This window comes from Rhinoraja longicauda, chromosome 25 (assembly GCF_053455715.1).
Source record: "Rhinoraja longicauda isolate Sanriku21f chromosome 25, sRhiLon1.1, whole genome shotgun sequence".
NCBI classification, from domain to species: Eukaryota; Metazoa; Chordata; class Chondrichthyes; order Rajiformes; family Arhynchobatidae; genus Rhinoraja; species Rhinoraja longicauda.
The window spans coordinates 16,303,390-16,317,598 of NC_135977.1; the positions used below are offsets into that span (position 1 = coordinate 16,303,390).

A 14,209-nucleotide genomic window follows, 5' to 3' on the forward strand; every position below is an offset into this window, starting at 1 on the left:
TTCTTATCAAAAAGATTACCAGATTTAAATTAATAACGTAAAGCAAGGGAGCTTCATTAAACCTTTAATCACGTTCATAGCAAAAAAGCCTGCACCTGTTAATAATTCATTTGCTAATATTGTTTCTTAATCTTTAATTTTTGTTGCCGCACTTTTTTCCTTTTGGCTCTTATTTTCCCGTACCCTTTTACCATTTTCTCTTCCCCCACCTTGTGTATGTCTTCCTTTTTCTTGCTCTCTCCACCCATATATTTTCTTCGCTGTCTCTCTCTTCTGTTTTTGGCTTATCTCAATTCTTGCTCTCTCTATCATGCACATCTCTTCTTCCCTTCCCCATTTTCTACTTTTCCCTCCCTGCATTTCTTATTTCTCCCTCACAGCTGTTGGATAGTGATCAGGAGCTCTATAAAAACTTTCCTCTGGTGATATCGGAACGCTGGCAACAGGAGGTGGCGGAAACTGTATACGATGCGGTCAATAGTGACACTGATAAAAATGAGATCAGAAAGAGAGCAAAGAATAAGATGCTGGGCCACGAGGAAGGTAGGAAAGTTGATTTCAATATCTGATAGATCATAAACCAATTTCTATTGCATTGTAAAATAATTGAAAATGCTACAAAGCACTCAGTGTGACATTCTAAATGTTGATGACTTTCTACTAATGCACACTAACTGCTGTGTATTTCCTGAATTTCACACTCCATCATTTAATGGGATTTTTTGTATTTTGTTTTTTTTTAATTTCTCATGCATGCTCCAAGACTCGTGTCAGAGGATTGAAATTGCATGTCAGTGTTCATTAGAATTCAGTTTTAATGTTTCCACTATTTTAAAATGGGAATATCAACAGGCCATTCACTCCTTCAAGCCTTTTCCATCATTTGATTAAAGTAATGCTTTCCACAGATAAATCTTGCGGCCAAGAATTACAGATTCTATCTACTCTTGGTGTGAAGAAGTGATTTCTAAATTACCACAAATGGCCAGGCTCTAAATATTATACCTTGGACCTGCTCACAGTTGTAGTGGTGTATCTTTATCGACTTGTCACTCATTCATTCATTAAAATTCGTCTTGAACATATCAATTTTGTTTTCCATTGAAACTCTGTTGCCTAGTCAAGTCAAGTCAATTTTATTTGTATAGCACATTTAAAAACAACCCACGTTGACCAAAGTGCTGCACATCTGATTAGGAAAAAAAAAAAGAAACAACATACAGTGCCAAGGACACTCCAACATTCTGTTTGGGTCAATCATGATCTGTGGAATAGCCTTTTGTACCAGAGGAAAAATATGAATTTGACCTCTCCAAATAATGTTGACCACCTTTGAAGAATATAAGAAAGAATGAAGATATCAGCATGCCCTGTTAGTCACAGCAATCTTTACTAGATTCATAGAAGGAGAGAGACACCATTTAGATAAGGCAAAGTGAACGAACCAAGCGAAAATGTCATTAGGAAATCTAAACAGTCGTCTTCAGATGTCTGTAAATTAGTGTTTAATTTTTGGACTATTGGAGTGTTGTGGAAATGACAATCGTTGGGGAAAATGTAGTTGAAGCCAACATTAAGATCGACCATAATCTTACTGAATGGTGGAGTCTGAAGTGATATCATGATCTATCCTGATAGTGTTTTAAGTTCTAAGACCTGGACTAATATCATCTTTTATATGCAGATTATGCCCTGGGGAAAGACTGCATCATGCATGGTTATATGCTGAAATTAGGAAACCCTTTCCTGACACAGTGGCAACGGCGTTATTTCTATCTTTTTCCAAATCGGCTGGAATGGAGAGGAGAAGGCGAGTCACGGGTAAGCATGATTGCCTGACAAAATGAGGAAATTGTTTGTGATCAGGTCCATATGATTGCGACAAAAGAATGGAGGTTTTACCAAGATTAATGCTTCATTCAGGATATTTGAGTATTAAATATAAAGAGCACTGAGGCTAGATCGAGCTCTTAAAGATAATGGAGTCAAGGGATATGGGGAGAAGGCAGGAATGGAGTACTGATTGTGAATGATCAGCCATGATCACAGTGAAGAGGTGTACACCGAATGGCCTACTTCTGCATCTATTGTCTATTATCTATTAGGAAATGTGAGCTTTTATTTATCTGGCTCATGTGTTTTTTAAAAATAGAGGAAGGACAGCCAAAGTGAGAACTCTCACCTTATCTTGTATCATCAGAATCATTTATCACAAATAACTGATACAATCATACATGAATGATAGGTCAATACCTAGTGGGGTATTAATTACATTCTGGGGCTCGCCTTCATTTATTTTGTTTTCAACATGTTGAAGAATATAAAATCAAAATGGTAGACACACAGAAAGTGCACAAACAGAATTGTGTTAGTAAGTGGAATGACAATTGCGAAACAGTTTTTATAATGATATGACCTGTTCTTCATTGTGACATTTCCCCTTAGTTGTGTGATGCAATTCTGTGTGGTGAATTATCAGGCCATAAAGATCAAAAGTTACTGCATGGCTAATTTTGAGTTTCTTGCTATCTTATATTTTACAGATTTATGCATGTATTGGTTCAAAGAGGTATTAGTTTTATGAATCAAATTGGCTGAATTAATATTTGCATCTCCCTTTATTCATGAGACAATGAAAGACCGCATAACAGATGGGCACGTGGATAGGTCTCCTTTCTGTCTCAGAAGACTGTTCCCATGGCTTTAAAAAAAAATCAAAGCATATTTTTAGTCCCTCAGACGCAGACTGCATCTTTGAAATCTACCAAGACAATGTGTATTGCATTATATATTTTTCACATTATTATCAACAAAATTGTAAATGCAGAAGATCATTCCTCACATTGTATTTGTTCGGTGACTGAAATATTTCCACATTTCAGCATTAGTTAGTTCATAAAAGTTGCATTTTGGGAAGTCTAACTAAGGCAGGACCTACACAGTGAATGGCAGGGCTCTGGGAAGTGTTGTAGAGCAGTGGGATGTAGGAGTGCAGGTACATAGTTCCTTGAAAGTGGCATCACAGGTAGATAATGTGATCAAGAAGGCTTTCAGGACATTGGCCATCAGTTAGAGTATTGAATATAGAAGTTGGGAGGTCATGTTACAGTTGTACAGCCATGGTGAAGCCACATTTAGAGTATTGTGTTTAGTTTTAGTCACCCTGTTATAGGAAAGATATTGTAAAGCTGGGAAGGGTGCAGAGAAGATTTACGAGGATGTTGCCAGGACTCAAGGGCCTGAGCTTTAGAAGAGTTTGAGCAGGCTAGACCTTTATTCCTTGGAGCGCAGGAGTATGAGGGGATCTTATAGAGGCGAAAAAGATCATGAGAGGAATAGATACTGTAAATGCACAGTAGTCTTTTACCTAGGGGAATCAAGAACCTCTAGGGGACATAGGTTTAAGATGAGGGGGAAAAGATTTAATAGGAACCTGGGGGGCAGCTTTTTTACATAAAGGGTGGTAGGTATATAAAGCAAGCTACTGGAGGAGGTAGTTAAGGCAAGTGCTATCACTATATTAACAAAAACATTTGGACAGGTACACGGACAGGATAGATTTAGAGGCATATGGGCCAAATGACCTGTATCTTTATTCAGCTCCCCGTGGGCCTCCACCAGCGACTCCACCGTTCCTCCCTCCGCCCACCAGAGGGCCAGAGCCGGCGCCTCACCTGAATTCCAGGCTCAGCACCGGGCCCACAGCCTCCATGCTGCAGACTCCAACACCACATGGTCTGAATACAGGGCACCTCAGTCATGATGGGTCTTCCCCTTCCCCCCCCCCCCCTTTTAACCAGGTTACCCCGACCACACCCCATCTATACAATAGTCATGCCCCCCTCCTCTCTGAACACCCACCATCCCCCCACCAGACCTCGCCTCGGCCTGTGTCCACTCCCCGACCCTTCTCTGTCCTCAACCCCCACCCTTGTGTCTTCACTATCCCCCCTGACCTCCCCCTTTCCGATACGGAACGGTCTGTCCTCAACAGAGGCCTCACCTTCGTTCCCCTCCACCCCCACCTCAACAGGTTCCGGGTCTGCCACGATGTAGAGCCTTTCTTCCATCGCCTCTGCTTCCGTGCCTTTTTCTATGGGAAGGAGTCCTCACCACCCAGTGATAAACCTTTCTCCCGTCTCCACTGGTCCCCCTCCTCTTGGGCTCCCCCAAATGGCCTTCTACCTCTAGACCTTTTTATTTCTAACTCACATCACATCAACCGTGTCAACTTTTGCACTCCTCTTACCTACTCTAATCTCACCCCCTCCGACCATACAGCTGTCCGCTCACTCTACAGCAACCCTGACATTATAATCAAACCCGCCGACAAGGGAGGTGTCGTGGAAGACTGGCGAGCTGACCTCTACCGACCGCTCTGAGGCCAGGCGCCAGCTCTCGTACGCCTCCTCCTACCTATCCTTGGACCATGATCCCACAGATGAGCACCAGGCCGTAATCTGACAGACCATTTCTGATGTCATCATGTCTGGCTGTATGCCCTCCACAGCCTCCAACCTTATCGCTTCCCAGCCCTGCACATCCCAGTTTTACCTTCTCCCCAAATTCCATAAATACAAAATCCTGGCAAACCCATTGTTTCTGCCTGCTCCTGTCCCACTGAGATGATTTCCATGTACCTCGACTCAATCCTATCCCCCCTGGTCCAAACTCTCCCGATCTATGTCCAAGATACCTCACATGTCCTTCGTCTTTTTAATGCTTTCCGAGCCCCCACTCCCTCATCTTTACTATGGACGTTCAGTCACTCTGCACCTCCATCCCCCACCAGGCAGGCCTTAAAGCCCTCCATTTCTTCCTCGACCGCAGAACCATCCAATTTCCCTCTACTAACACTCTACTCCGCCTAGCGGAGCTGGTCCTCACCCTCAACAACTTCTCCTACTCCTCCCACTTCCTCCAAGCTGCTTCCTGCAAAGACTCTATCCCCTACTCCCAATTTCTCTGTCTACACCGCATCTGCGCCCAAGATGAGGCGTTCCATACCAGGACATCCGAGATATCCTCATTCTTTAGGGAACGGGGGTTCCCCTCTCCCATCATAGATGAGGCTCTCACTCGTGTCTCCTCGGTACCCTGCTACTTTGCCCTTGCTGCCCCTCCCCCTAGATGCAACAGAGACAGTCACCCTCATCCTTACCTTTCACACCATTAGCCGTCGCATACAACTCATACAACGCATACAACGTCGCATACAATCCTCCGACATTTTTCCCACCTCCAACGGGATTCCAATACTAGTCACATCTTCCCACCTCCACCCCTTCCGCAGCGACCATTCCCTCCGCAACTCCCTGGTTAACTCATCCCTCCCCAATCAAATCACCCCCTCTCCAGGTTACCTTCCCCTGCAACCGCAGAAGATGCAACACCTGTCCCTATACCTCCTCCCTCGACTCTGTCCAGGGACCCTGACAGTCCTTTCAGGTTAGGTAGAGGTTCACTTGCACCTGCTCCAACCTCATCTACTTTATCCGTTGTTCAAGATGTTGACTCTTACATATCGATGAGACCAAACATAGACTGGGCGATCGTTTCGATGAACACCTTCGCTTAGTCCGCCTGAAACTACCTGATCTCCCAGTTGCTAAACACTTTAATTCTCCTTCCCATTCTCCTTCCCACGCACACCTTTATGTTCCTGGTTTCCTCCATTGTCAGAGTGAGGCTAAACACAAATTGGAGGAACTGCATCTCATATTTCGCTTGGGCAGCTTACAGCCCAGTTGAATGATTTTGCATCATCAGATCAGAATCTGATCAGAACTGGAAACCTATACTTGGTGTGGTCCGATCAAAGCCTTTTACAATCTGATCATACTGCTTTCATCCTGGAGTGTTGTCTTGATGAAAGAATGGATACATTTATTTGTCTCTTTTCACAGTCTCATCATTTTTCATCAACATATGAATTTGTTTTTTTTGTGTCATTGCTGTTATTGAACAAGCATAACAAGGCACCTCAAGCAGCAGTTATTGTTTTGATAGTGATCAGGGAAAAATAATGTCCAGAATAACAAGAGCTTAGCTGCGGTCCTTCACACAGTGTGTCTTTTAGATTCATTTGAATTATCTGATATTTAACTTTTCAAGCATAATACGTCAGCAGCAACAACAAACTATCCTGTTAGTAAATGCGTGGGTAAATGGCAAAATATTTAAAGGAGAATGAATGGGCCTCTGAGTGAGATGAAGCTGCAGGATGACAGGGCATAAGGACAGGGGATTGGAACTGATGGGATTGGTCGTCTGGGAGCCTTAATGGAACCGGGAGATCAAATAGCCTGCTCCTGAGTTGTAATATGTTGCAAATAAGACTCTTGATTTTTTTGAACAATGTATTTAACTGCTTCAATGGCAGTATGTCTATTTTGTCTATATTAAGTTGGCAATGTTAAGTTGTTAGGGTATATCATAGATCCCTCGGATGGCACTTTCTCAAGCGTTTAGCAAGGCAGAATCTACCTTAATGTTAATGGTATGTTTATACTGATAATTTTTAGCTTTAACCTAGTAATAGATTTTATTGTAAAAGAGAATTTGGGGAAGCATTTACTTCTCTACTTAACACCTACTTTTGAAGTTGTGCATGATCTTGCCCTATTTACGTTATGTGAGTACCTTTGCATTGCTTGATGACTCTCTGGCTTTGATTGAGAGCTCACACGAACAATTGGCTGGTAATAGAAATATCCCTTGGTGCATTAAGGACACTCTTCTGTAAATGGGCTGCAGGAAAATATCCTTGTTCGGCAATCCAGATAATTCTGTACCAGATTTAGAGTTGCTCAGTCCGGCTATGGAATTAGTTTTTGTCTGCAGTTAGTGCATTCAGCCCTTAATTAAGTAATGCAGAAAGATCTTTACACTGCATCCGACTTGTATTGTACCTGATCTATCCAGGTCATCAATGAAAAGGTAAAACGATGAAAACATTTTCTGGAATAATAGGAAGCAAAGTGAAAACTAAAATTAATGATCAGTCAGTGCAGTCAAACAGCAGTGTGTTTGTGGAACATGATATTTAACTCAGCCGTGCAGATGCATCATGTCAGTAACAGCTGTCTAGCGTGCACGTGCAATAAACGGCATCATTATAAACCTATTTAACACTGTCTCATATACACAGATTTGTGTGCATAATAACAAGCAGATGTTGGGTTCCGTTGAATATAATCCATTGATGTGCATTGTACAGTAAAACATCTCTATCTTGCTTTGTTTAAAAACAGCACAGAAAACTGTTACTTATCCGCAACAGATCTTTGATTTTGCATTTTCTTTATGCATTTTTACAGAAAATGTTGTGCTTTCTTGGTGTTGAGAGATGTTATTTATTTTCTTCCTGTCATCATAATTTTGATGCATTTTAAACGTAAAGGTCAGCCACAATACAAGTTAAATACAGAGTAATGATGCTTATACATATTCTGTGGTTCGACCAATCCCTGCAAGATACCATGTTATTTTGCATATTTTTGTATTGATAAATTTTAAATAAAGGTTCCATTCTCCTGTTAGAAAGCATAATATCATCCCTAAGATGGCATATCAATTATTTTGACCTGTTTGATAATATCAATGTCAGCCCTCACATGTTAGATCATGCACACTCACACAGTGGTGTTTCATTGCCATGGCAATAAACCACTCTAGGAAGGTTGACTATTTTGATGTGCATTCTTAGATCTATGTGATGCCATTTTAAATATTAAATAAGCATTTTAATTTTAACAGAGCTTCATTACAGTTAGTAGATCAGTGCAACAATACCCTATAAAGGATTTGTCGTGTTATTTCCCATTTAGGATGCCTGGATTATTTATAAAAGGCGTAGGCTGGTAAGAACTGCTGTCAAACTATAGCATCGACCCCCTCTCCCATGCTATAGTTGAAACTTTGAGTGTATTGTGGGGTCGTCACGATTAGCTTTATTAACATATAACTTTTTTTTAAACATTTTACATTGTCTTTTTGTTTCTCATTCTTTCCCTCCCCTTCGGCTAGTAGCTTAGCTATCACAAACTTAATTATTCAAGATGAGAAATGCTTTTAAATGTTGCATTTTATTTTTAGTTTAACATTCTCTCAGCCCTCTTTTAAGAAGCAGGGAGAACAAATTGGGCGTTGATTGATTTATTTTCCTCCTTTGGCGGCCATCCTGTTTAACATGTTCAGCCTTGCTCGAAGATTAGCCAAAGAACAATGAAATTCAATCAATTTAAGGCGTTTAAATGCTTCAGGCCACAGGAAGCAGGGTCATACTGGCACAATCTATCTTCATTGACAGCCTTCCTGTGTGAATCTTTTTGATAGCCTACCCTGTGTTTGTATGGTTGTCTCTTGTGATCCAATGTGCTCATACTCTAGCATTTCTGTAATGGTTGTTTTTGTGAGGTATTGTTTTCTGATCCAATTTGGAAAGTACAACCTCAAAACCACTGTTACATTAGAAAATAAAGTAGTTGCAGGTGGTGATACAGTCAGTACCAACGTGGGATATGTTTTTCAAATTCAATTGGTCCAGCTAGATGGGATATGAGCAATGTCTGGGACTCTGACATGATAGCTTGGCCCTTGGGAATAAAACTACATTGCACCATCCATTTTCTTTTGTATTCAGATCTATGTTTATTCTTTATTCTTTTCTGCCAACTTGCTTCATCTTCTCCTGATGATCTTGATAGCTTGCTGGAGTAGTCATGATAATTGCTGACACGTAAAATTTCTGGTAATCTCCAATATTTTGGAAAATTGCAAACTAACATTTCCATGTTGGCCACAACTATTTAAAAATGCCCATAACATCCAGAAATCCCAGTGTCTATCAAATCACCACCAACAGAGACCACTGAACAATAATAAGATCAGATGTGTTCCTTCCTAATCAAAGACACGGAACATTGAGCTCCAGTTCAGGCCATTGAATTCTGTGCAGAGCAAGGTTGCCATTTCTTTTAACTCCTGCTCACTCGCACCCAGAATTTTACCTTATCTATAAAAGTAGTGATTGAAATGAATTGTGGAAGGAGTGTGGCATTAAATTCTTTGAAGGATGATGAGAGAATTGATCTGAAAATGCAAGGTTAAATTGCAATGGTGCATTGTACATGATCTGTTGAAAAGGCTGATCTGCAGAGAATGGAATTCTAATTCTATCTTTGTCTTACCAAGATGTGCTTTTTTTGTATGGATAGAGATTTTTTTTAATTGAAATGCTTTTCCATGAATTGTATTTTTGTTTACAGATGCTGAAATTGTTTAAAAGGCATAGTGAAATTAACAACAGTGGGTTTGATTAGCATTCTAAAACAATGAGTCTAAATGAGTTGCAAGGTTTTTATCATCAATCTATCACTGGATCTCCAATTTAATTCATTCACACATTATTTTCATGGCTCTTCCTTGAAACTAATGTGTCTTAATCCTTTTTAAATTTCTTTGAATTCCTTATTAAGTTTAGAAACGTGCATTTAAAAAAATGTTTTATTGATTTTTAGAGGCAAGATGGTGATGTTTTCAGAAATGCATCAGGGCAGAACAGAGGCATGGGTGTAGAAAATCAGGCAAATTTTTACACATTGTTGCCAAAGCCCTAACAAGAGAACATGTCCAATTCTAAACATAGCATTTAAAAAAGTATGTTGAGACATTTGAAAGAGTTTAGAGGAATTATGCCAAGGAATCAGGGAGCTATGTAAAAGTTAAAGGGAGATGGATGAGACGTTTTCCAAAAATTATCAAGAATTTTGATTGAAAGAAGAAATGTTTCCAATGACCGGTTTGGGAATACAGATTTAAAATAATTAACAAAACACCAAATAGGATTTGAGAACTTTTTTTAGTGGAGCATCTTATATTCCAAAAAGCACTACCCGAAACGATTGCAAAAGCAAAGCCACAGAGCCAAATGTATCTGCCAATCTCACCTGATTCTTCCTTTCATTTTTTCTATCTGTTCTCCTGAACTATAGGGAGTTCCAGATGAGAGGGCATCTGGGCTGATGGATGGGAGGCAATAAAGTCTCAGTTACATTAATAATAAAAATGCAGGTAAAGCTCAGCAGGTCAGGCAGCACGTGTGGAAAGAGAAAACATTAATATTTCAGGTTTCTGACCCTTGCACAGAACTGGGAAAGCGAGGAAACAAGTTAGTTTATAGGAGTTTAGTTAATGTGTCAGTCAGAGTAGCAATTGGAAGCACAAAATCATCTGTTGCAGCAAGGATCATTGATATCAGTGAGCTGGAATCACATTCAAGCTATTCTGGGGGATGATGGCAGATTCCGTCCCAGAAGGACATCAATGAATGGGTTTTTATGGCAGTGTGGGTTTGTGGTTTTATGTGTGGTTTTTGTGGCAGACACACTACCATGTTTTTAAATTGATAATGTTTCATTTATTTAAGGACACTGACATTTCCAGCTGTCATGTGAGGTTTGAACTTGTGTTTCTGGACCAGAGGTGTAGAATTCTGACTGTTAGTCCAGTACCTTAATCGCTATGGCACTGTCTCCCTTATTCTCTTCATCATCGTGAGAATTTGATCTCCTTGGGTAATTACATCATTGCGCAAGGTGTTTTATGTGCTGATGAGGCCAATGCCATTGTTGCACTTGGCCAGATCATGTGGGTTGAGGAACTGTCATGCTATTGCTGGCCTGCCTCCATGGACGCATTATTCCATGGAATGTACAACACGAAACTGGTCAGACCAGCTAATCTATGCCGGTGTTTGTGTTTTACCTGCTACTCCTACTATCTTTCCTCATACAGGTCTATCGGTGTAAGCCTCCATTCCTTTCTCCTTTGAATTGTTGCCCAGCCTCTCCTTCAATAGATATATAGCTATTCACTGCAAGCGCAAATGTAGTAGCAACTTACACATTCACGCCACTCTTCATTTATCTAGTTGATCCTTTCCCTGCAACTAGAAACATTCTCTCTGCAGAAACTTCATCAAAACTTTTCATCATTGCAACTTCTTTGCCCATTCTGCAATTTTATTAATGTTCTGATATAATTCATTACAATCCTCCTCAGTATTAACTACTTCCTTATCTCTTGCAATTTGGAGTAAACTTTAAATTTAGAAATGATGTTGTTAATTCCATTGTTTACGCTGTTAATGTGTCCACCCCCCAAATGCCATTCCTCGCCTCCCGCAATGAATGACTACCCCAGACCTCCACACTGCTTTCTGTGATGAAACCAGTCAGCATATCCTTTCTGCTGCTTGTCCCCTGACCATATTCACTGATCTCATTCATTAGCCTTTGAAGTATGGTGCTGTACAAATTATGTGTTGAGGCATTTTGTGAATGTTGTGATTTGTGTGATTTAAACCTTTTTGTTCTGCTTGGTTGTTTGATAGGGCTATATTAAAAGCTTAACCCTGCTATCTTCCCTTTATCCTAGTTGCCACACGATAGGAAATAAGTAATTAAGCTAGAGGGTGCAGAGAAGAATCACAGGAAAGTTGTCTGTACTGGAATGCTTTAGTTATGAAGGGGGATTGGATAGGCTGGAACTATTTTCCCAGGAGTAAAGGAGGTTGACCAAGGGAGGTGCTATATTTTGGTTTCTTCAACAGAATATCATGTTTGATATTGAAACTGTCAGACTGCATCCAAAGATGTTGTTCCCATTTACATTGTTTGCAAAGTCCTGAAAAATTTTCTACTAAATTGGTTATCCCACCATGGTTACATTGATTGTTACCTGGTTTCTCCCTCTTAAGTAATGAAATAATTCTAATCTCGAGCCACAATTCCTGAAAAAGCTGCAGAATTTTGGAAAGTTAGGACTGTTTAATCAGCAATAATTTTGTATATTTATTTCAATATTATCATGTCAAAGCAAGATCTTAAAATTTGCCTATCTTATTTTTTCATTTTATCTTTACTTCAGCTAATAATAAACTGTCTACATTTTATCCACTACTGGCTTTTAGTTTCTTGGCAATGTGTGCATTTTGTTCTTTTGCTCCATTGTGAAAATGGAATACATTTAATGAGCTTTACATCTTTTTTCCTATGTACTCTCACAAACTTATTTCATCAGTGAACCCATATTTTTATCACTTTCACAGTATATTTGCAGATTATTTTAACTTTTTAACTTTTACAGTCAACATTTCAAGTTTTCCTTATATCCCATTTCTCATTACGTAGTTGTTCTGATGAACTGGATTCCCACATGTCCATGCACCTCTCATCTCTTGTTGACTGTGGTTACTCAGCTTTGCAATTGGAGCATTGCCCTCCTTTCAATTTATACTGATTTGTTTTGGAGTAATTACATTCACATTTTTACACTTCCCGTTATCCATTACTGCGCTACTATTTTTGTATTATCCATTTTGCACTTCTATTCCTCATTTATTTCTAGTTCCTTTGAAATTTGTCTGATGTATCTTTGGTTTATTAGAATCTCTTCACTCTTTCAAACCTAATAACAAATTCAATCACATTACATTCACATGTTGGAACCTAACAGTTGTGCCTAACTTCTAGGTCAAATGTATCCGATTAACAGTGAATGAACAATTATAGAGAATAAATTACTAAATGACAATTTTCCAGCAAAGGCCGGAAATTTCTGCATATCTGATTTGGGGTCATGCCGTATGTTATAAGATACAAGTTTTGAGATTCCTTTGATAATCATTTTGCGAGTTAGAAAACCTTAATGATATGTTTCGGTTTTCAGACTAATCAGTTTTCTTCTCATGTGATGTCCCAGTAGACACAGAATCGGGAGAACAGTACGACATTCTTATAACCGTTATCCAATTTAACTGGATGACATTTCTCCTGCGCATCCTTTCAGTTTGTTAGAGATTTCTGTTGCGCTGGTTTGTTACCATGATGGCCTCCTACTTGTGTTTTGGGTAGACCAGGCCACTATTGACAACTGACTCCTTTTCTTCACCACATCCATAACAGCAACACAGTTATAGCACCAGGCCAGGTTTCAGCATCGTTATTACCATAATGTCTAAGTTTTGGCTTAAAGTAGAACACAGATGCGTCCATCTAAAATCCCTCTTTTTATGTGTTTGTTAACGTGTGGCTGCGAGTATAATTAGTTAAGTAGCCCCTAAGGTGATTTCTCCCATACCCAGAATGTCTTCCCCTTAGATAGTAAGTAGTAATAGGATGCTTTTATTTAGCAACCCGCTGCAAAACCCAATGTCAAAATTAAGTAAATACTTTGGCGTTCATTTATGAATTTAACTCTTCTTTTCTGTTTTATTCATCTAGCAAAGCTTGCTGACAATGGAGCAGATAGTTTCAGTGGAAGAGACTCAGATTAAAGATAAAAAATGTATCCTGCTGCGGTTTAAGGGAGGAAAGCAATTTGTATTGCAATGTGAGGTGAGTGCTTCTGTGGGTCAGGGAGGTCTAGAGATGAGTGGTGTGTTTCAGCATTTTAACAATAGTAAAAATAGGAAAGCAATGTTGTTGTACTGTGACTTACAGGAGTGAGTTTGATTCAGTATATTACATCAAAAATTTGATTAGAGAGTTTTTTAAACTATTTGAATTAGAGAAAGTTAATCATTGTATATTGTTCAGTGCGATAATTGATTGAAAATCTAAACAAGAGCAGCATATATGTGGAATAAACGTATCGTTTACTTTACGGTACTAGATGTGCATCCAGTTCAGACTAATGAGATGAAAGTTCGATGAAGACATGAGCTGATTAGTCAACCTCAATTCAGTTCTAAGAACTTTGCCATCTTGATTCAGAGAAGCTGCACGGATGGGTGATGCACAGAACATGTTCCCTCATTATTGTTGAGAAGGAAATTTACTCTCCATATATATATTATTTCATGGAGAATGGAATTAGAATATGTTAAAATGCTTCATTCTATTCTTTGTTTGACTAAAGCAAAAATTCATAATGCTTGTGTTTCAGGCACATGATGCAATATTCACTGTGTATTTTTGTGGTGGATAATTACAGTTGAAATATCCCTGGTCCTTCTGAAGAAAATGTTGCTCTGGGTTGCTAATTCCTGCAGATTTCTAGAAATGTTCATTAACGATGTTTATCTGCAAACTTCATATGAGGACAGGACAAAGCTGGGCTAAATACCTCTCACAATTAAATATCTTGCCACAAATTTAGGAAAAAGCAAGAAAGCTGCTAGTGATTGTTGTACTTTTCTCTGTCC

The 14,209-nt window shown here is 39.4% G+C and overlaps 1 protein-coding gene across 2 annotated transcripts in view; it reads left to right on the plus strand.

Moving 5' to 3' along the window:
* The window catches only part of grk3 (G protein-coupled receptor kinase 3), a 185,863-nt gene that overhangs the window by 161,446 nt on the left and 10,208 nt on the right, over window positions 1–14,209 (plus strand). The window contains exons 18-21 of one of the 2 annotated variants that reach the window (XM_078421459.1): window positions 381–543; window positions 1,685–1,821; window positions 7,830–7,862; window positions 13,287–13,400. In XM_078421459.1, coding sequence (XP_078277585.1) covers window positions 381–543; window positions 1,685–1,821; window positions 7,830–7,862; window positions 13,287–13,400 — 447 coding nt within the window. The remainder of the gene's footprint in view (window positions 1–380; window positions 544–1,684; window positions 1,822–7,829; window positions 7,863–13,286; window positions 13,401–14,209) is intronic. The other variant, XM_078421460.1, reaches the window with a different exon arrangement.